The sequence below is a fragment of the Myotis lucifugus genome, unplaced genomic scaffold (genome assembly GCF_000147115.1).
Source record: "Myotis lucifugus unplaced genomic scaffold, Myoluc2.0 scaffold_27, whole genome shotgun sequence".
Lineage (NCBI taxonomy): Eukaryota > Metazoa > Chordata > Mammalia > Chiroptera > Vespertilionidae > Myotis > Myotis lucifugus.
This window is the reverse complement of record NW_005871075.1, coordinates 3,304,500-3,326,316: the sequence shown is the minus strand read 5'-3', so window position 1 is coordinate 3,326,316 and position 21,817 is coordinate 3,304,500. Positions and strand designations below refer to the sequence as shown.

Here is a 21,817-nt window from a genome sequence, read left to right as displayed (position 1 = left end):
GCTCAACGCCAGAGCTACCCACTGGTGGTCAGTGCGCTCCCACAGGGGGCGGGCTCACAGCTGGTGAGCGTAGAGGCGGTGGCAGAAGCTTCTCCTGTCTCCGAAGCAGCACTAAGGACCCCTCGGGGGATGTCCAACTGCCGGCCCCGAGGGGTCCCGGACTGCGAGAGGGTGCAGACTGGGCTGAGGGCCCCCCTTCCCCCAGTGCACGAATGTCGTGCACCAAGCCTCTTGTCTATAATAATAAAAGCATAATATGCAAATCGACCATATGGCCGAACAGCAGAACGACCGTCCAGACGACCACACTATGACATCCACTGGCTCCAGGCCAGCCAAGGCGGGTGCAATGCGATTGGTTGGGGGCCCAGCCATTGCCCCATGATCGCCCCGCAGAGGGAGGCCCAGGATACTGACGGGTGGGCGGTGGCGGGTGGGCAGGGCCTTTCTCTGCAGGGGCGATCCTCTTTGGGGCAATCAGTCAGGGGCTCCCGGACTATGAGAGGGCACAGGCCAGGCTGAGGGACCCCCCTCTCTCCCAGTGCACAAATTTCATGCACTGGGCCTCTAGTTGATTATAATACTGTAATTTCCGTTACTTATACACTGAAGAACTAATATATGGCAAGTTGCCAGGCCTTGGAGGCAGCTGGGAAAGGGTCCAGGTAGCCAAGAATTAAGAAGACATGCCCTGGCCGGTGTGCTCAGTGGTTAGAGTGTCAGCTCTCCCACCAGAGGGTCTTGGGTTTAATACTTGGGTTGCGGGTTTGATCCCTGGCCCTGGTCGAGGTGCAGGTGGGAGGCAACCAATCACTGTGTCTCTCTCACATCGACATTTCTCTCTCTCTCCCTCTCTCTCTCTCTCTCTCTCTCTCTGTCTCTCCCCCTCCCTCCATCCCTTCCACTTTCTCTAAGAATCAATGGAAAAAATATCCTCAGTTGAGGATTAACAACAACAAAAGGCAGAAGCGATGTTTGATGAGGGGAACTGAGACCTGGGTCCAGTCGTGTTCGGTTTCCTCTTCTGAACCGAGACATGCCGTTGGCACAGACACCCAGAGATCATGGTTCTGGTGGAGGGAACTGGGGAGGGCCCCGGGTGGAGACCACCAAGTCCGGCCTCGCTGATAAGACTGGCGCTCTCGTCCCCTCGCCGTGGTTTCTATGTGGAGAAGTGACTCATGGCAGTTACAAAACGCCGAGGCCCATGTATTTACATTCCTGCCCTTTCCAGCTTGAGGTAGTTCTCCCAAGGGAATGGCTGCTGGGAATGAGGAGTGGCTGGAAGGAAGTGGCGCTTGACTCACAGGGAAGAGGCCGTGGAGCACATAGGTGAAGGCCAGGTAGTTGTTTCGGGCCAGCCTTCTGTTCCTTCCTCCTTTCTAGATTCTAGAAGGTTCCAGTTCAGTCTGTGGAGAACCCTCCTGCACTTCCTCACACACACACACACACACACACACACACACACACACACACCAGGAATGTGCTATCTTCTTTAATCTCCAAAAGCTCTTTATTCCTTCATTTTGCAGATAAGAGCAGTTGATATTTATTGACTGCTCACCATAACCCGGGCTCCTGCTAAGAGCCTTACTTGTATTAGCTAAGAAAATCCTCACAGCAAGCCTGTAGGTGGATTTTAAAATATTCACTTGACAAACAAGAAAACTGAGCACAGAGAGGTTAAGTGACTTGTCCAAAGTCACACAGACTATCAGTAGAGCAGCCAGGATTTAAATCCAGGCATTCCCACTCCAGAGCTCAAACTGGTGGCCATAATAACCCTGTCTCACTGCAGAGGACAGTGAGGCACAGAGAGGTTAAGTGACTTGCCTGATGCTGCAGAGCCATGATTTGCACTTGAATCAATCCCGCTACAGGTTTTTATCCTTCTTCTTAAAAAAAAAAAAAAAAACTCCTTGCTTCCAACTCCCCCATCGCCCCTCCCCCCAGTGCAAACCCCCACTGTGGAGAACGCCCACCAGACCTCAGTGTGAAGGTCAGATTTCAGCTTCATTGCTGCTATTGACTCCTTCAGTGACCTTGAGCAGCTGAGCGCTCTCCTGTGTAAGCCGAGACCGAGACGTGGGTTTGCCCCTCCCACCTGAGAGGACTGTTGATCAAAGGCGATTAGGGGTGTGAGCCCCTGCGTGGTGCTCGCTGGCGTTTCTGTTGTCTTCCTAGCGCCCACCTCGGGGTAGCCGCTCCTCCCGACTAGCCTTTGACCTGCAGGGTCCTGTTCTGGGGGCTGGGTAAGTGTGGGGCTTCCTGCTGCTGTTCAAAACTACCACCCTCCACAAAATGCTCAGGGATGCGAGGGTTTTGCAATCAGTTATTGCATCAGGAAAGCTCTCTGAATAGCCCCATTCTACCCTCTTCCCCGCCCAGGTGCTGGCTCAGCCAACGGGAGGATGGGCACTGAGGGGAAGGATGCAGATACTTCCTCTCCCATGGCCCAGACGGGGCCTGTGGCAGGAACAGCGGCGTGGGTCTCTCCCACACAGCCCCGGCAAAGGGCTAGTCCTCTGGGCGGTTATGAAGAGAGCCAGGAAGCCAAAGCCAGACTGGGGAGGGGGGTGGGCATGAATGGATTGGCCAGCAACCCCAGCCCCAGCCCAAGGAGCTCACAGCCCTGCTAGGAATCAGCCGTCGCTCGGGGCCAGTTGCACACGGTCATTGCAGACCCGGTCACAGCTTAGCCCCATCTCACAGGGAGGTCAGTGTGCGCATGTGCCCTCGTTAAAGTCAGGCCCACAGTAAGTACTCACCATGATCGTCCTTGTTATTACCCTGCCACTCAGTCTGGCCTGCTTGACCCCAGAAGCACCATGGGAAATCCACAGCTTCAGTCACCGCGGCCCTGCCGCCATGACCTTGAGACCGTTGCTCTGACCTCTGTGAACCTCATCTTTGGGACGGGACTACACCCACCATGTCCATGGGCTGTGGGGTGAATTCGGTGAGAAAATGGATCTAGAGGACCCAGCCCAGTGCCTGGCACAGAGGAAGCGCTCATCAATGGTGGCCTTTATCACGGCTCTTGCTGGATGGGACCCCGAGGGAAGCGGAGCCCCGGGAACAGAGGAAGCGATTGTAGGAGGTGAATGGGGGGAAGGGAGCCTCCCTGGGGATGGCAGTGAGAGTCCTCACCCCCTGAGCCTGGCTGAGTCCTAGGTCCACTTCATTCTCTAGGGTGGCCTTTATCCTCTCAGCCTGGGAACAGTGAGGGAGGGGCGCTTCCAGGACAGGGCACCCTCGGGATTTTCCCATGCTCTGGTTTTTCCCAGGTTCCCACCGGGGGCTCCTAAGACATTGTTAACCCTCTCCTACCCCATAAACAACGTTCCTACAAACATCTGGGACTCGGACTCTCAGAGGACAGGAAGGCGATGTGTCTTCCCTGAAGGCCACGGGCGGTGCCTGCTGAGCAGCAGTGTCCTGGCTGCATCGTGTGCATCTCTCTCCGATGCTGCACTCAAGGACCTCATGGGGGCATTTGAGAATGGACCATGGCGGGAGTATTTACACCATGGAAATCGGCAAATCCTACAACCCCAAATGGATTGTTAAACGTACTGGCATCCCACTATTCCTATGAACTTGGAAATGAGGTTGTCGAAGTTTAAGTAGGATTGGCCTTCAGGGGAGGAAACCAGGAGGCCAGCCACACAGCTGTGAGAGAAGAGCTGGAGGAGTCCCCCCAGTCGCCCAGCAAGGTGAACTGGAGTAACTTGGGGAGAGTGAAGGTAATGTGGGGAGCAGGAATCTAACGAAACATTATCCTGGTGTTGTTTGGAGAAAGAGAGCAAGGGCGCTCGTCTGAACAGAAAGGGAGCTGGACAGAGGAGAAGCATCAAGCAGCACCGTGGGGTGAACGGTGACTGTGCCTCTGTCATTGTCACCACCGCCGGACCCCGACTTCCCTCTCCCATGCAGCTGTGTGCCCCTCTGACTGCACCCCAGGAGTGGACCAATTGCCACCTGCACCAGTTAGTTCGGGCTACCATAATAAACGCCACAGACCAGGCGGCTAAACAACTTATTTTGTCACTGTCTGGAGGCCTGTGTACATCCCTTCCCGATCCCATGACCTCATGTGGGTGCTTCAGATCAAGTCCAAGTTCAAGGTGTGGGCAGGTTTCGTTTCTTCCAAGGCCTCTCTCCCTGGCCTATAGATGGCCACCATGTGCTCACATGGTCATTCCTTGGAATGGGTGCTACCTGTGTCCCAATCTCCTCTTACAAGGACACCAGTCATATTGGAAGAGGGCCCACCCACATGACCTCATTTTAACTTACTGACCTCTTTAAAGGCCATATCTCCAAACAGCCTCGGCAGAGTGACTTGACTGTTCATGGATCTGCGGGTACATTCACCCGGGTCTGCCGACTGCCTTGATCGTCGTAATTCTCACTCTGTCAAAGTGCAGGAACCAGGTCAAGTGAATCTCCACACTCCACAAGTTCAACGTCAGGTTCCAGAGCCTGTCCATGAGGGGCTTTCCACAGAAATGACCTCTCCCTCCGGTGTGTTCCTCCTCTAGTATCTACTCCATTCTGCTCATGCTACAGTGCTCCGTGCGCTGCCTTCCTCCCACTCTGCTGGGAGCTCGCTGAGGACAGGGCTGCTCTCTGCTTCAGGTGTCCAACACGAAGCTTGGCACATAGTAGGAGCTCAGTAAATACCCACTGAATGACCAATGACTCTGGCCAAGGACCAAGATCCTCCCAGAGTCCCCAGTTCAGGTTCATCCCAATGCACAAAATGGAGCACTCCCCGGAGGTCTTAGGACAAGTTTTGGGGAGTTGAATCGTGTTTTGCATGAGCTAGGTAAGCCCTCTCTCAAACCCACAGGGGAGGCCATATGTAGTCTCACCCCATAGGTTAGCAGAGATACTCTATAACAGTGGTTCTCAACCTTTGGCCCTTTAAATACTGTTCCTCATGTTGTGACCCAACCATAACATTATTTTCGTTGCTACTTCATAGCTGTAATGTTGCTACTGTTGTGAATCGTAATGTAAATATCTGATAGGCAGGATGGTCTTAGGCGACCCCTGTGAAAGGATCGTTTGACCGCCAAAGGGGTCGAGACCCACAGGTTGAGAACCATCGCTCTATAGTTTCTTACAGAGGGGGATGAAGAGAGTGAGTGGGAGAGAGGGAGCCGGAGTGGGAGCAAGCCTGGAAGGAGGCAGAGAAGGGATGAGGGAAGTGACTTGAGGTGGGCAGACCTTGAGTTCGAATCCTGACTCACAGTCTTTCTAACAGTGTGACTTTAGGCAAATTAATTAGCTTCCCTGGGCCTCTGTTTCCTCAGTCGGCAAACAGAGAAGATATTGACTTGTAGGGCTGTTGCGAGGATAAGTGAGATAAAGTATGCAAAGCTCAGTGAGCGACAGAGTGGCCGTTCAGCAGAGGCGGGTCCCCTTCCCCTTTTCTGGGGAGGAGGCTGGCTGAACACTGGCTGCGTGGACAACTGCCTCAGATTCTTGTCTCCCAGGTTTGTGTAAAGTGAGTTATAAATTCTACAAACCCCAAGAGCTGCCCCTGCTGAGCCTGCAGCTGCCAGTTACTCAGACCAGCGGAGACCAGCCCTCCAGGGAGAGCCGAGAGCCGGAAGCCGGAGCCCCGGGGAGCTGAGGGATCTGCCCTCCCGCCCCCTGCAATTCCCAAGAAGGGACAGTGGAGATGCCACAAACAATTGGCGACAGGAGCCGCTGTGGTTTGCCCCAGCCCACTTAACCGTTCAGGTCACTGTCTGCAGCATTCCCCAGAAATACGGCAGAAAAGCCACAGGCCTAGAGTTTTTTGTTGTTGTTGTTTTATGAAAATCCCAGAAACCAAATAGCCCCTTGCATGGGGCCAGGCTGCCTTTGAGAGCAAAGGGAGGTATGCTTGGCGAGCTGCCACCACAGCCTAGTTCAGCTGAGTCCAGGAAAATGGCATGTTTGGAGAGGCAAGATGAATTCATTCAAAATAGCCTACAGACGTCAGGTCAGAGGGTGGTAGGGTGGGGACTTTTTTTTAATAAGCAAAGGGAAAAGGCAGCCTGTAGGATATGTGTGTGTGTGAATATAAATGTAGATATGTAGATCGATGCTTATGTGTCGAGATGACTCACTGATGAGGCAGAGCTAGTGAGGGCTGACCCGGGGGCCTCCCCAAGTCCTGAGAGATGATCAACGAGTTCACAGGGCACCTGTGTGAGTGTTTAGAAAACGCCTTTTCTAGGTCCATCCCTGCTGTCGCAAAAGGTACGACTTCCTTCTTTTTTACTGCCGAGTAGTATTCCATGGCGTAGATGGACCACAGCTTTTTATCCACTCATCTACCGATGGGCGCTTGGGCTGCTTCCAGATCTTGGCTATTGCAAATTGTGCAGCAGGGAGTGCAGGGGTGCACATATTCTTTTGAATTGGTGTTTTGTGTGTGTGTGTTCTTTTTTTTATATATCCCCAGAAGTGGAATGGCTGGGTGATAAGGCAGTTCCATTTTTAATTTTTTGCAGTAACTCTATACTGCTTTCCGCAGTGGCTACACCAATGTCACCCCAATAAATTCAATAACAAAATTTTAAATAATAAATTAATTGTAAAAGAAAGGAAGGAAGGAAGGAAATGCCTCCTTTTTTGTCCACTCAGCTCACACTGATCCCGGCAGCAGGGAAGCAGGGCCCTTGGACCGGGTTGTAAAGCCTGGCCTGCACTCAGCTGGCCGAGCCCTCTGCCCACTGTGGGGTGGTACCGTCCCCAGGTGTCCTACAGCCTGGCACACCCTACCTGCCACACCTCCTAATGTATCCAGAATAGTTCCAGCATGTTGCAGTCATCTATTGCTATGTAACCAGTCACCCCCAAACACAGGGGTAAACACTCCTGCGGGCCAGGAACTCCGAAGGGGCGCAGCGGGGTGCTCTGGTCAGCACCGTGAGGTCTGGGGCCTCAGCCCGGAAGGCGTGGAAGGCTGAGGCAGAGGATTCCTCCCAAGGTAGCTGCCTCACGCTCCTGCCTGGGGTTTGGGCAGGACAGGCTCCGCTGGGTCTGTCACCCGGAGGCCAGGGAAGAACCTCATCTCCTGTGCTGGAGAGGCCCCAGGCAGGCCTTCCAGGTGACAGACCCAGAAGAGCTGGGATGTGTTGGCTGGGATGTCTAGAACGTGCCCTGGAGGCAATGGCTGAACCAGCCAGGAGAGAGGCTAGGCATCGGATCACAGACTCTGGTTTATACTCTTGTCCAGGCCCCCACAGAGCATAGGAGGAGGCCAAGGGTGACTCTAAGGCGTCTTGTGTGTGCACTTAGAATAAAATAAGAGAAGTCCGGCTGGTGCGGCTCAGTGGAGGTCACCGTTCCATTCCCGGTCAGGGCACATGCTTGGGCTGCAGGCTTGATCCCCAGTAGGGGGTGTGCAAGAGGCAGCCAAAAAATGATTCTCTCTCATCATTGATGTTTCTATCTCTCTCTCTCTCCCTCAATAAAAATATATTAAATAAAATAAGAGAAATGTTGCAATAGAATTCCTCTTCATTGGCAGTTGGATATAGAAAGAGCAAGGTTAGGGGTTAGTCTGAGCAGGGTTCCAATTCTAACTTTGCCACCTTCCCACTGTGTGATCTTAGACAAGCTGATCTACTTCTCTTAACCCTTCTGGTGAATCTGTAAAAGGATGGTGATTACTTGGTGAGATGATCTTGAACATTAAACGAGAGTAGCTCAGGGTCTAGCATAAGGAAGGAACTTAGTCAATTTTCATTTCTTCTCCAGTTCTTGGAACCTTGTCTTAAACACTAATATTGTCTTTCTTAGATATGTCCCAGTTTTGTTGTTGCTGCTCATTCGTTTAGAATTTAGGGGCAGGGAGCATAAGGCACGCGGTGTGGCTGTGAAGCCTCGTGTACCGTGAAGGAGAGAGGCAGAAACGGGAGCCCTGCTCGCTCCCTGGTTGAGAATTCCCCAGCATTTAGAAGCGGGAAGACTCAGAACCTACCTGGGTGTGAATGAAAATGAATCAAGCCCGAGCTCATCGGCGGCCCAACCTTATCCAGAAAAATCAATACAGGTTTCCCCATATTACGCAACATGTGATTCCTGAAAAGTTGGAGATAAATCAATGTTTTTCCCCAGTTCAACATGTATTACACATCAGGTGTGAGCTCAGAATTATGCCGAGGCTAGAGGACACACACACACATACACATGTACACACACACGTACACACACACGTACACATGTACACACACATGTACACACACAATCAGCTGTGATTCTTGCTCTCAAGGTTCCCACATTTTTACCAAGCCACTTCCTAAATGCACGAAAGGAGCTTGCTAATGGCATCACGTGGTAGATGCTTCCAATAAAGCTAAGAACTCTTTTTTTAAAATTAATTTATTTTTTTTATTGCTAAAAGTATTACAAAGGGTATTACATATGTGTCCTTTCTCCCCCCCTGCCCCCCCGCCCTTGACAATCCCCTGGCCTCCCTTACCCCCCAGTGTCTTATGTCCATTGGTTATGCTTATATGCATGCATACAAGTCTTTCGGTTGATCTCTTACCCCCCTCCCTCCTGCCCCCCAACCCTCCCTGGCCTTCCCGCTGCAGTTTGACAATCAGTTTGAGGCAGCTCTGCCTCTGTATCTATTATTGTAAGAACTCTTTTTTAAAAAAATATATCTTTATTGATTTCAGAGAGGAAGGGAGAGGGATAGAGAGTTAGAAACATCGATGATGAGAGAGAAACATCGATCAGCTGCCTCCTGCACACCCCCTCCTGGGGATGTGCCCACAACCGAGCTACATGCCCTTGACCAGAATCGAACCTGGGACCCTTCAGTCCACAGGCCGACGCTCTATCCACTGAGCCAAACCGGTTAGGGCTAAGAACTCTTTTAATCTGGGAAGAATTACTTCCTGATTAACATCCTATTTATTTATATATTTGTATTTGTCAACTTGGATTTTCACAGTGAAGGTCTTTTTCGGTTCAGCATATTCAAGCCTATCATGACTATTTGTTGACTAAATGAGCATAGTTCAAAATCAAGGCATACCCTCGATCACATTTGTGTAGAGGTAGATAACTCAAAAATACTTTTCATGTCTCTACCTATTTGCTTTCAGAAGAACCTCGAAAAGGAGGAAAAGCCGGACTTTATTATGTCCATTTCACAGGGGAGACACCTGAGATCCATAAAGAGCAATTAGCTTCTTCAAATCAGTGTCCAAAATGTCTGATGGAAGTTCAGTCCAGACTTTGCCAGCAGGGAAAGCCCCAGCAATGAAATCAAGATAATTTTAGCTCACTTGTCCCCTTGGCTGACCTGCTCAGGCCCTGCTAAGGGTACCCGTCCATCCTCCCAGGCGTCTGGGCTGGAAACCCTCAAAGCTCAAGCCCCTTCTTCCCCCCAGCAACTTGCATCCCATCACCTTCCCTGTGGGTGACCCTCTGTCCTTGAATACATTTACTTGGTTGACACTTACTAACCCCTCCCTCCCCCCTTCATAACCAACACCGGGCTGAATGAGACATGGCCCCTCCTCTCTGTGAAAACAGTTGAGTAGAAAGTGCCATGACAGAAACAGGACTCAACCCCGCCTGGGAGGACATTTACCTCTCTGACTTCTGTGCTGGGAAAATCTGGGTGGTGTTTTGAAGGATGAATAGGAGTTCATTAGATTGGCAGGGAGTGGCGAGGGAATTCCAGTGGGAGGGAACAGCACAAGCAAAAGCACAGCGGTGTGAATTGGCACATTGTGTTTAGGGCCCTACCAAGAGCTGACATAGGTAGAGAAGTGAGAAAACAAGGAAGGTGAGGCCGGGAAGGGAAGGGGGGGCCAGGAAAGAGGGCCTATTTTTCCACACTGTGGTGGCTGGATTTCATCCGAAGGTCCCTGCAAGGTTTGAGGCCAGGGCCTGATGTGATCAAGTTCAAATTTTAGAAAACATGCTCTGATAGCTGTGTGGGGCACGGATGGAGGAGATAAAGGACACGTTTTGTCTTGTGCACCATTGCACCTCCAGCATCTAGTAGGTGCACTGGCAGATGAGATGCTCAGTGTGTGTTGAAGGGATGAATGAGTGACCCAGTTAGGAGCTTATGCAAAAACCCAGAAGGTCCTAAGCTAAGCTCACGAGAGTGGAGAGGCATGGGGAATGTGCAAGGTTTGTATCAGCCAGGAAAACCAGGCCAGGAAGTTCAATGGGAAGAATTCAATGGGAACTCTTTACACAGCTGGTCTGAAGCAGGGGCACCCTTCAGAATCGGCCCAAGTTGTGGCAAGGAGGCCAGACCTTCATAATCACCAGTGATTGGTGTAACCTCCTGGAAAGGGAATGTGACCATGAACAAGGTAGCTCTTCTCAGTCAAGACAATGTCCAGAAAAGGCTCCCCAGAGGCACCCAGCCTTGGGTGGACTAAGTTCTCCAGTTCTGGAGGGGGAATCTCACAGCACATGGTAACAGCCACACAAAGGGGACTTCTAGGGGCCTGGAGCCACAGAGGAGGTGTAGCCAGTCCCAAGCAGAGAGAGAAAGGAATAAGTAGCCACAATCCTCTCTTCCTCCTACCCACCCATCTCCCTCCAGGGCCTCCTGCTGAACATGGGAAACAGTTTGCAAGCAGCAGCCCCAGGGAGCTGCGCAGGGATGGCTGACAGCAAACCGTCTAAGGCGGACCCCGTGACCAGTGGCGCTGGGGGACGGGAAAGGGTGGCTTCAGTGGGAAATGACTGTCAGGGATTCTGGCGCCTGGAGTGTGTGGGTGCTGCCCCTCAGGGGAGGCAGTGAAGGAGGCGCACACCAGAGGAAGACACTGATGGACTGTGCTAAGTTTGCCGTCCAAGTGCAGATGTGAAGCTGGCCGTTCTGTGGATCTAAAGACTCGCACAAATAAACATTTTAAAAATATATATTTTTATTGATTTCAGAGAGGAAGGGAGGGGAAGAGAGAGAGAGATAGAAGCATCAATGATGGGAATCACTGATCGGCTGCCTCTTGCACGCCCCCCACTGGGGATCAAGCCCGAAACCCAGGCATGTGCCCTGACTGGGAATCCAACCATGACCTTCTGGTTCATAAGTCTACGCTCAACCACTGAGCTACGCCGGTCAGGCCAAAATAATCTTTTAAGACCAAACACCTCAGGTGGGCTCTCTCCTGGCCATAGGATTGAGTGCAACCAGCTCAGCATGGCATCGGGCCCTTTACGTTTTCCCAAAGGACTTCTGCAGGCTCAGCTCCCTGCTTCCCTTGCAGCCACGCAGGCCTCTGAGCCAACATCTCTACCTGGTCAGGCCTAGCCACCCACCATTATACCTCCCCCTCAGCAACCATCTCACCATCCCCCAGGCTCCCAGGTCAAATGCTTCCTAGATGGAGTCCTTCCTCTTTTCTCCCTGCAAATCATAATCTCTCCTTTGAGTCCCCCACTGGTGCTTACCAGCTTGAAGTGCCACCACTTAACTAGGGACTTGACCACAGTAAGTAACTAATTCTTTGCAGGCCTCTTCCCCTGTAAAATGGGGCAGAAAAACACAAAACACAGAACCCCACAGTGAAGTTGTAATACCAAGTGAAGTAATCTGTGTAAAGTGCTAAGAACAGTGCCTAACACGTTACGGACCTCAGTAATGTTAGCTATTAGCATCATTTTCATCTCTTAATCCTCAGCGTCCAGCTCTTAGTTGATGCTTAATTAGTGTTTGTTGAATGAATGGAAACTTAATATGGAAAAGGATTTATCCTTGGGTCTTGGACCTGGTTTTAGAAAATTAAGTATTTAGCAGAAGAAACGCAAGGACTCCAAATTGACCTGGTTCTCTCTTTAAAGAAAACGACAGATAAGGTGTGTGTCCCCCACCCCCCACCCCCTCGGAGCTTTGTGCAGAGTCTGGCACACGTTTCGTGCTCACCCAAACCACACTGCACGAATGCACGCACACGACCTGGCAGGGTTGCCCTAGTGTAGGCAGTATCATTGTCTGTGGCCAGAATGACTTCCACTCCCCTACCCGCCCACCACAGAACCGGGACTGGCGCCGGGCCCCAGGCTCTGCTGTGGAGGCTGGGGAGGGGGTAGGAACCGGGCGGCGGCCACGTGGGCCCCTTCCGTCCGCTCCCCACATCCTTTGTTTCCCACTGGCCGCGGCTCAGGAAGCTCTTTCTGCGAGTCACCGCGAAGGGGCGGCTAGGGAGCCTGGAGAAGCTATTTCCGTTCAATCCGGGCGGGTGGCAGGCGCGGGAGGGGCGTGGAGGTGGAGGCAGCGCAGAAGGCCTAGTGTTTGCTTTTATTTCATCCAACAGAAGGTTCTATTTGTGGAAGCGAACAGACGCTGAGGATTAGAACTGGGAGGGGGGGCAGGAAAAGGGGAAAAAAAGCCACATCCACTACCACGCACAGGTCTTCCCCGGAACTACCGCGTGGGGGTGAATGACTGGTTCTGGAATTCATCACCTTTCCTATCCTCCCTTCCTCCCGCTGCACCCGACCTCAGCGGCGCCCACGGCTCCAACCGGAGGTTCCTAGGCGCGGGGCGGTGAGGGGGGATCCCCGTGGCCAAAGGCTTAACGGCGGGGCGACAGCGAGCGGGGGTGCCGAGAACGGCGGTGCGCGTGCCCGCAGACCATTGTGCTAGGTGTGAATGGCAGCGCGCACCAATCACCGGCCACTTCGCCTCCCGCAGCCCCGCCCCTCCCGCCCACTTCCCCGGGACCCTGACGTCACGGGAACTTTCCCCCGCCTCCCTCCTCCGGCTTCGGTAGCTGAGCTCCAGGCCCGCCCGGGGGCGCGCGCCGCCTCCTGCCCAGCCCAGCCCCGGGGGTGTGTGCGCGCGCCCCAGCCGGCTCCGGACGCACCACCTGCGCTGGAGCGCGCGCTGCCCGGAGCATCCCCAGCGCTGGGGCCACCCCTAGCGCCCCCGCGGACCCAGCTCCACCTCTGCTCCCCCCCACCCCCCCGCCTCCCCCTCCGCTCTGGTGATTGCTCGCTGGCGGCAAGGCCCGAGTCGTCGCAGCCACCTCATTGCACAACCCGGCTTCCCAACTGTTTACACAGCCCGGCCTGTGAGTGTGTGTGTATACAGCGTGAGTCACCGGGAGGCGGAGGAGGTGGAGGAAAAGGAGAAGGAGGAGTGCACTGGCCGGGATCGCTGCGGCGCACACGCTCACTCAGTCACTCTCTCCGAGCGCGTCTCGCTCGCACACACACACGCCGGGAGCTCGGAACGCGCACACTCCCGAGCGCCGCGGAAAAGTTGAGACGCCTCTCGCTCCGGACTCCTTGCGTTGGGAAGTGCATCTGATCTGCCTTCTGTCGAACCTGCGGAATCCTGCCCTCGCGGGTCGGGACCTCGGGAACGCCGGCCACCGAGACTGTCCGCAGCCTCGACAACAATAGCGGCGGCCGACCCCAGCGAGGCGCCCCGAGCCGGAGCCCGCGGGGATCTGGGGACCCGAGCCGGCCTCCGATCCCCGGACGCGTGGCCTGCGTGGTCCCCGCGTGCAACCGGAGCTCCCGGGAGCGGCTCTTGCTTTGCTCCCCGTGGGGGGCCGAGCCCAGCTCCGTCTTAAACTCCCCCCTCGTGGGCTGGAATAAGTCGCAGCGCCTTCCCGCGCGGATCCCAGGACGTACAAAGCCGGGACCGTCCCGTCCCGGGATGCGGGTCGGTCCCGTGCGCTCTGCCCATGAGCGGCGCCTCGCAGCCCCGCGGCCCGACCTTGCTGCTCCCGGCCGCCCGGGGCACCCCGGCCAAGCGCCTACTGGACGCGGACGACGCCGCGGCCGTGGCGGCCAAGTGCCCCGCGCCTCCTCGAAGTGCTCCAGCCCCCCGGACTACCTCAGCCCTCCCGGCTCTCCCTGCAGTCCGCAGCCTCCTCCCGCCGCGCCCGGCTCCGGCGACGGCTCGGGGAGCTCGCCCGGGCCCAGCCGAATCGCCGACTACCTGCTGCTGCCCCTGACCGAGCGCGAGCATGTGTCCCGGGCGCTGTGCATCCACACGGCCCGCGAGCTGCGCTGCAAGGTAGGCTCCCCGGGGGGTTTGTAGGGTAGGGGTTGGCGGGGGGGGTGGGGGGACTCGGTGGCGGGGCTATGGTGCTCGGGGTCTCGTCTGCCGGGCGCCTGGGGGCTCGAAGTTGCCACCAACGCTTGAGTTTGGGGTCAGGCAGATAAGCGACTTGAGCCAGGTAAGGCAGCGTTTGACCAGGTTCACCCTTTTGGGATTGAGGGGTTTCCTATGGACTGATATAATGGGGCTCGGTGGTCAGGAGGAAGAGCAGTATTCAATTTGCTTTATTTCTGTAGTATTTCCTTAACTCCCCGTGCAGCGCATGGCGTTCCATATAAGTTATGGAATTGAAATGGATTCCAGGGCCATGCCATTCCCCTTCTCTCATTCTCGCTCCCCCCGCCCCTTGTCCTGGAAGGACGCCCTGCACCGGGTGCCTCTTTGGAGCTTGGAGCAGCCGGCAGCTCCCTCGCCCGGGTTTCCAGGCACCGGGGCTCAGCTGTCCGTGGGCTCCGGTCTTGGAGATTCCAGCTTGAACCGGCGGGGGGACAAGAACCCCGTTCTCCCCAGAGAGCAGCCGCAGTGTCTCCCAGCCAGGGTGGGAGATTTTGCCCGGAGGAGGAATGTTGGAAAGCCCATTCTGGCTAGGAAAGCAACCTTCCATTCATGTCTTTATTTGCCGGCCAGGCTTTTTTTTTTCTTTTCTTTTTCTTTTCCCTGAACATAAGGGATTCCATCCAGGAGGAGATACCACTCCTAGAAACTGGATCCTCCAGCGCCCAGAGACGCAGACCAGTCCCACAGGCCACCCTTCGCGAGCCCCAAACCCCCGTCTCAGGCAGCCTGAGAACCCTCTGGGCTTCTCCTTTTCACCCGAAGGATAGGGTCACCCCAGTTAAAGTCGCTCTTTGCTTTTCCCCAGCTCACCTGACCCACCCCTTCCTGGGTTTGCTGCTGCCACCTACTGTCCGACCAGAGTGAAATTTCATGGTCAAGCCCAGTTAAAACGGGGGAAAGGGTGTCTTTTCTTCTCGGTGGCTGGGGGGCTAAGAGCTGTTTGGGGAAGAGTCTGTGTGCGCGATGGGTGGGGTGCAGCGGAGGGGGAGGCGCGGGGGCAGCAGAGAGGTTTTCCTAGCTGGTGCGAGAGCAGCCAGGCCTCAGAGGCGGGGTGAGTCTGGCCGTTGTGCAACCCCTTCCAGTTCCTCTGAGCAGATAATAGCTGAATCCAGATGGTGACAACCCGTGTGTCACCGTTTCCAGTTGAGTCCTAGGATATGAGTAACTGAGCCAAACAAAAGGCTCTTACGGAGCCCAGCCAGCTTTTTGGTGGAGATACTACTCATTTCCTGGGTGCAGGTGGAGGTGGGAGTGGGGGTGAGGGAGGTATAAACAAACAAATGAAACAAACTGTGGAGAGGATCCCATATCCCGCCTGCGAGAATTTTCAGTCAAGGCTGCTTATGCTGGAGCCAGACTGTAATGCAGGCAGGTTGCTTAAGGCTGCGTTGTCAGTCTTCTCTCTCCGAGTCATCTGTTCCTTCTGACTGATGACAGCTCTGCCTGCTCTCCAGTCGCTGCTTCCACAGTCCGTGCTCTCTCTGTGCTGAGCACTTGGGCTTACAGGAGGCTGTGCATTTCCAGGGCCTGCTTTTCAGCTCCTGGACGTCCCAGGGGGCACTGGGTGCAGCATTGCCTGCCAACAAGGAAGGACCACAGAGGGCCGGGACTTGGGGGCTTAGCTCTCGGAGCTGATGGGCTCATGGAAGGTGGGAACTTATATAGAAAACTTTTCTTCCAAACCTTCCATATGGTAACCTGTTGGCTATTTGCTAGCCCAGAGCCCTGGATGCTGCTGGTTTGGGGTGTTAGGAGTAGCCGGGGTTGCCTCAGGTGGGGCAGCAGAGATAAGGGGGGTAAATGAATGGGCCCTCCTGTCAACCAAAGCCCAAAGATTGATTGAGAACTGCAGCCCAGCCTGGGATTTTGGAGGTGGCCTCTGCTTTTTTTTTTTTTTTTCCGCTTTCTAAGTGGGTCAACTTCTCTCTGCAGGTGTTTCCCATAAAACACTACCAGGACAAAATCAGGCCTTACATCCAGCTGCCGTCACACAGAAACATCACTGGCATCGTGGAAGTGATCCTTGGGGAAACCAAGGCCTATGTCTTCTTTGAGAAGGACTTTGGGGACATGCACTCCTATGTGCGAAGCCGGAAGAGGCTGCGGGAAGAGGAGGCTTCCCGGCTCTTCAAGCAGATTGTCTCTGCCGTTGCCCACTGTCACCAGTCGGCCATCGTGTTGGGGGACCTGAAGCTTAGGAAATTCGTCTTCTCCACGGAGGAGAGGTGAGCAGCCTCCACAGCCCCTCCCGTGGCCTTTTGGGACCAAAACGAAGGTGCAGGGTGAGCAGTTAGGTGCCGTGTGTTGGCTCAAAACCACACCAAAGGCTCAGTTGTCCGGGTTCGTTTCCAGAGTGCTCTCCGGAGGAGCCCTGGCCAAGGCTGGCTTATTCTGCACCTTGTGGATGGGGTTTGGGGACACCTCGATGCTTTTGTGGGATGTCATGTGATGGCAGGAAGCCCTCACCACTTCACCCTAGGATCATGTTTATTCTCCGTTGTTGTGAGAAAGGTCAGTTCTTCTGGGGGTAAATGTCAACCTGCCCTTCACAACTTTGGCTCCCAGAGGAAGTTCTCAAATCCTTGTTTTCACTGAGTGGGTTGTTTGGTTGGGTTTTTTTGTTTTTGTTTTTGTTTTTTGTACCTGGAAGGTATCACAGAGCCAGCGAGACAGTCGCATTTGCAAAATTCTGCCCTCCTCCATACCGCATTCCTGTCCCATCTCACTCAGGCTTGGCCCCTAATATTTTCTTTATATTCTCTGGTGACTTTTTGGGCATCTTATTGGGTTATGGCTTTAGAAAATAGGCACACTGAATAATAAATGGAAGTTGGCTGGAATTGGCTGCTAAATATAGATCATGGCTTACCTCATAGGAGACAAGACGGGCTTGATAAGAGAATAATGAGACCTTTAAGATTCAGAATTGAGGTTTCAGACAAGAGAATTCAGGAAGCCACAGGAGATAAAGCTTACCTGATTTTAAGAGGTGAGCCACATCCCTTGTGGAAAGATTGAAAGCAATATTGTTGTAGAATTGTGGAGGTGGCTGTGTGTTGTTTATTTGGTTGTAGCTATTCAGGTAAGGCTGATCCCAGATGAACTCCAAACCCTATGAAAAAGTACCGGTGGGCACGTGGTGCAAACGTACAGATCTTGTATAGAAACCCACACCTGAAACCTGTAAGTTCAGGTTGACCAGTGTCACACTAATACATTCGATAAATGAAAAAAAGAAAGAAAGAAAGAAAAAAAGTACTGGGTTGAGTTACCAGAAAGCATGGCTTTGTATCTGACCTTGCAAGAATTATTGGAACATACCGATTAGCAAAGAAAAGCAAAGTGTTTGCAATGGAGAGGTTTCCAATTCCCGGCACATGCTCCTTTGACATGGTGATGTGTTTTCTGAAACATGCCTTTCACACCTCTTTACTAGCTTTTGAAATCCGCATTGCACAGGCGAATGTCATGTGCATGGGGTTTGGCAACCCGAGGGTTAAGCAATGGCAGGCTGACGCTAGCGTGTAACCAGCACAGGTGCAGGGTTTTAGTGCAAAAGCAGCCAATCAGGGGCAGACAGTGCGGGTTGAGTCATATTTTCCGTTTACAGAACCAATGGGTATTTTACATAACGACGGGGAGGTCAGGTTGAGGACACACCGAAGTTAGCACACGCATACTACACTCCAGGGAACAGGAAGGCAGGAAGATAAAAAAAAAAAATCCAACCAGACCTTGGAGAGGAAAAGGAATTGACCCATTAGCCAGTACCAAATGCTTGCGTTTAACTTCACAGCAAGCGACTTACTGCAACGGGCTGTTTCTGAGAAGCAGAGAGGGGCACAGGCTGCCACCAGATAGCAGAGGTTCCCCCGTGGGTCCGAGAGACCTGGGTGTCTGGATCTGGATAAGGGGGCCCCTGCAGCTTCATAGAGGAGCCCTGGACTAAAGTTAGTTGTTACCTGAACAGGCCAGCCTCCACTCAGAGTCCATATGCTCAGGTGTTGCTGTACCCTGTGGGTAGGTGTTTCAGGGCCCCTGCAAGCAGCTGCTTCTGTTTGCTCATATGGCCTCTCTGTCCAGGCTGAGCGTTCTTTGCAATTAAACACCTCCGTAAATGTCATGGACCTTCCTTGCACCTTTCCCGGCACGTGATCCGTTCCCTCTGTGTGTGTCTATCAGTGTAAGTAGGAGTGTTGACAACCTGTGGGCACCAATAGTGACTCTGGGCTCTGTGTTCCGTAATGCAAAGTGCGGGGCCGGTAGCTTTGGGCGTCAGCGGTGCGATAAGGACGAGATCAGCTTGTCGGATGCTGGGGCCCTCCCTGAAGAATAGCATCTCCTGCTCTTCCCCGCCAGCTTTTGTAGAAAATGTCAGCATTCCCCGGAGACCAGCTCCCACTCCTGCAGTGTGCACTTGGTGTGTTGTGCAAGCCCTATGAGGAGATATCTTCTTAGCTCAGGCGTAACGAATAGTATTTGGGGCTTTGCATCATACGCTCCAGCCGAGGCGCTCTCTCCATACTTCGCAAACGTCTATTGCAATTTGCACTGGTTTGTGAAATCCCGAGTCCTGGCGATTGCAGGACACTGCTTACTGGATGAAGGGGTAAATGGCATTCCTCGGGCCTTGGCAAGGAGTGCCTGTGGGCGCTGTTTGTGGGGAGGGCTCTGTTTTGCATAGCAGCTGATCCGGAAGTAATGGCTTGTTCCCTCTCCTGCAGAACCCAGCTCCGACTGGAGAGCCTGGAAGACACACACATAATCAAGGGGGAAGACGATGCTCTGTCAGACAAGCACGGCTGCCCTGCCTACGTGAGCCCCGAGATTCTGAACACCACGGGGACCTACTCCGGCAAGGCGGCGGACGTCTGGAGCCTCGGGGTGATGCTCTACACCCTCTTGGTGGGACGATACCCCTTCCATGACTCAGACCCCAGTGCCCTTTTCTCCAAAATCCGCCGTGGACAGTTCTGCATTCCTGACCACATCTCCCCCAAAGCCAGGTGCCTCATTCGCAGCCTCCTGAGGCGGGAGCCCTCCGAGAGACTCACCGCCCCGGAGATCTTACTCCATCCCTGGTTCGAGTCCGTCTTGGAACCTGGGTACGTCGACTCAGAAATGGGAACTGCAGACCAGATTGTCCCGGAGTACCAGGAGGACAGCGACGTCAGTTCCTTCTTCTGCTAATCCCAGAAACCTCAGAAACCTCAGAATTCTCACACATGGCATTTCCATTTCCAAAGATGGACAGGCCTTTCGACGCGGTGCCAGCCAGACCTGCGATGGCGTACAGACTGTAGCCCCTTGGACTGCTGTGTGGAGTGACTTTGTGGATGTGAGCAGCGTGCCCTCTGACTGGCTGCCCTGCAAAGCTGTTTCCCTTTCAACGAGCCCTCGCCGACGGTCCCTGTGTCAGATTCGGGGGTCTGCATCTTCTATCGGTGGCAAAGAGTATACATCCTACAGCATGTACTCAAGTGACATGAACATAAAGGAGAGGAAGTGGATCGCACAATGGCATTTGGGACAATAACCCATTTTAACGGGGTGACAAGTAATTTGGGCCAATACACCTGCCATCTTTGAACTTGTCTTCGGTAGCTAGACTTTCGCTATCAGCTTCTCTGATTGGAGAGTTCTTTTTTTTTTGGTTTGGTTTAACACTCACCCTTCCTTCACACTCATTTAGCAATGACTGCTCCGCTCTGGGGCGGACTGTTTTAGGAGCATAGGAGGCTGCCTGCACCATGAACCCAGACTCTCTCCTCTGTTTCCTGCCAAGACCTCATTTGCACTAATGCCTTCGTCCTGACCTTGAATCATCTCCCACTTCACTCTAAAACAAGCATGTCAGACATGCGGCCCGCCAGCCACGAGTTTGACACGCTTGCTCTGAAAGCACTTACCAGCTAACGGTGAAGTGTCACAAGCTATTCGAACACCTGGCTACGCCAGACTCTGCGCTCAGAGACACTGCAGATTGTTTTAAATGATTTGAGCACTTGGAAACCGTTAGCTTTTTTGGTTCCTCTCAAATATATGTTAGCATTTACCTTTTACTTTTCCCCCAGCACCGTCTCAGGGTGGAGTGTTTTGTCTAAGAGGAGAAAGATACGGAGTCTCTCCACTCCTCTCTCCCAAGAGCAAACAAACTTCAGAGAACGTGAATTGTGGGTGGTTCTCAGACCAAGCCCCAGAATTACACTTTAACCAACCCCCTCCCCCTCCATGGATATGGTCTACCCTTGGCATTGTGTGTGTCTGCAGTTTTGCATGATGGGTTGTTGATATTTCAAACGTGGTGTGGTTCATGAATACATCTGTATACTCAGCATCTGGAGGAAATAGCAAACCCCAAATCTTTAAAGTCGGAAGGGACTTTAAGAGTCATCTAGTCCGACTTCTTTTTCTCTTTCTGCCGCCTCCCAATGCAGAAACCCCCCCTCCGGCTTCTTTGACAACTGGGACTCCAGTTCTCTGAATGATTCTAGAGATGGGAACTCATTCCCTAGAGCTTAACAGAGAAACTGCAACTTGCATTAAAAAACAAATACAGATGAAATACCAGTCAACGTCTTGGACAGGACTGAAATTAGGTGGTTAAACGGGTAAACCAAACATACTGTATTTTGAGAAATGGCACAAAAACAGGCAGTCATCTTTAAGGGCTACGCCTAGGCAAACTACTAACATGCGTTGTTCAGAATGCCGTGTATACCTCATGTACTGTGTACTTTGTACAGATATTTTACCTTTTATACATATGTTCGATATTTTTGTTGTTGTTTTGGCTCTGAGGCTTGTCTTGTTGTCTGTGTCTGTCTGAATAACCTGCGTGTCTAAAACCACGTGAAATGTGAATGATTATTGGCAATATTACCTTGATAGAATCATGGGACTCGGAGAAGAGGGAGGACGGAGGCCTCTGTGGCACTAACGCTCTCGTGGTTGCTCGACTGTTGTATCTGTGATACATTACCCGGCTGCGGACTCCGGCCGGGCTGGCTGGTGCTTCTGCCCGGAAAGCTAGAAACACTAGATCCTTCCTGTACATGTGTATATATGTGAACAGTGAGACGGCTGTTTTTGACTTGTAGAGAAATTGTAATAAATCTGGTTTCGTACGTAGGCGCTGTGTTGTCTTTTGAGTGCAGGCTGCCTCTGCCTCGTACACTATCATGCCGGGGGATGCAGGGGTCTGGCCTCCAGGCTTACAATCTCCTGGGGGAAATGGAAGTAAACAGATGAGGATTATTAGATATGGTTATTAATATGACTTTTGGCAGGACCCATTCACTTTTTTCCACTGAAGTGGGCAAACTCATGTAATGGGTGAAGCCCATTGGGTGGAATCAGATTGGCAAGGGCTATGGGTTGAATTTAGAAAGAGGTGCAAACATAAATAAGCCTTGAGCTGTAAGAATCCCTCTGGCTTTTGGTCTCTTTTTTAGGTCAAAAGCCCTTGGTAATTTGATGAGGGCTATGGACACATCTCAGAAAAATGTATATAAGCGTCCCACAGGATTTTGCTGTAATTTCAGATGTACATCCCTGAAGGCTTCCCAAGGCTTCCTGTGAGAAGTGCCCTCTTCCCACCCACTAGACTTCATTTAAATGGCTAATTGAGGCATTTCCTTTTTTTCTAAAAGTGTAAACATGGAAGTAAAAAACATGTTGTATCACAAAAGTAGA

General features: G+C 52.9%; 1 protein-coding gene across 1 annotated transcript; it reads left to right on the top strand.

Annotated features, from left to right (window-relative positions):
• The first annotated feature begins 13,110 nt into the window (after positions 1-13,110).
• On the top strand, positions 13,111-21,253 carry TRIB1 (tribbles pseudokinase 1). The gene is given in 5 exon segments (XM_006086300.3): positions 13,111-13,684; positions 13,686-13,802; positions 13,805-14,020; positions 16,055-16,347; positions 18,847-21,253. Coding segments are annotated over 5 exon segments (1,119 nt in total). The 5' UTR covers positions 13,111-13,657; the 3' UTR covers positions 19,313-21,253.
• The last annotated feature ends 564 nt before the right edge of the window (positions 21,254-21,817 follow it).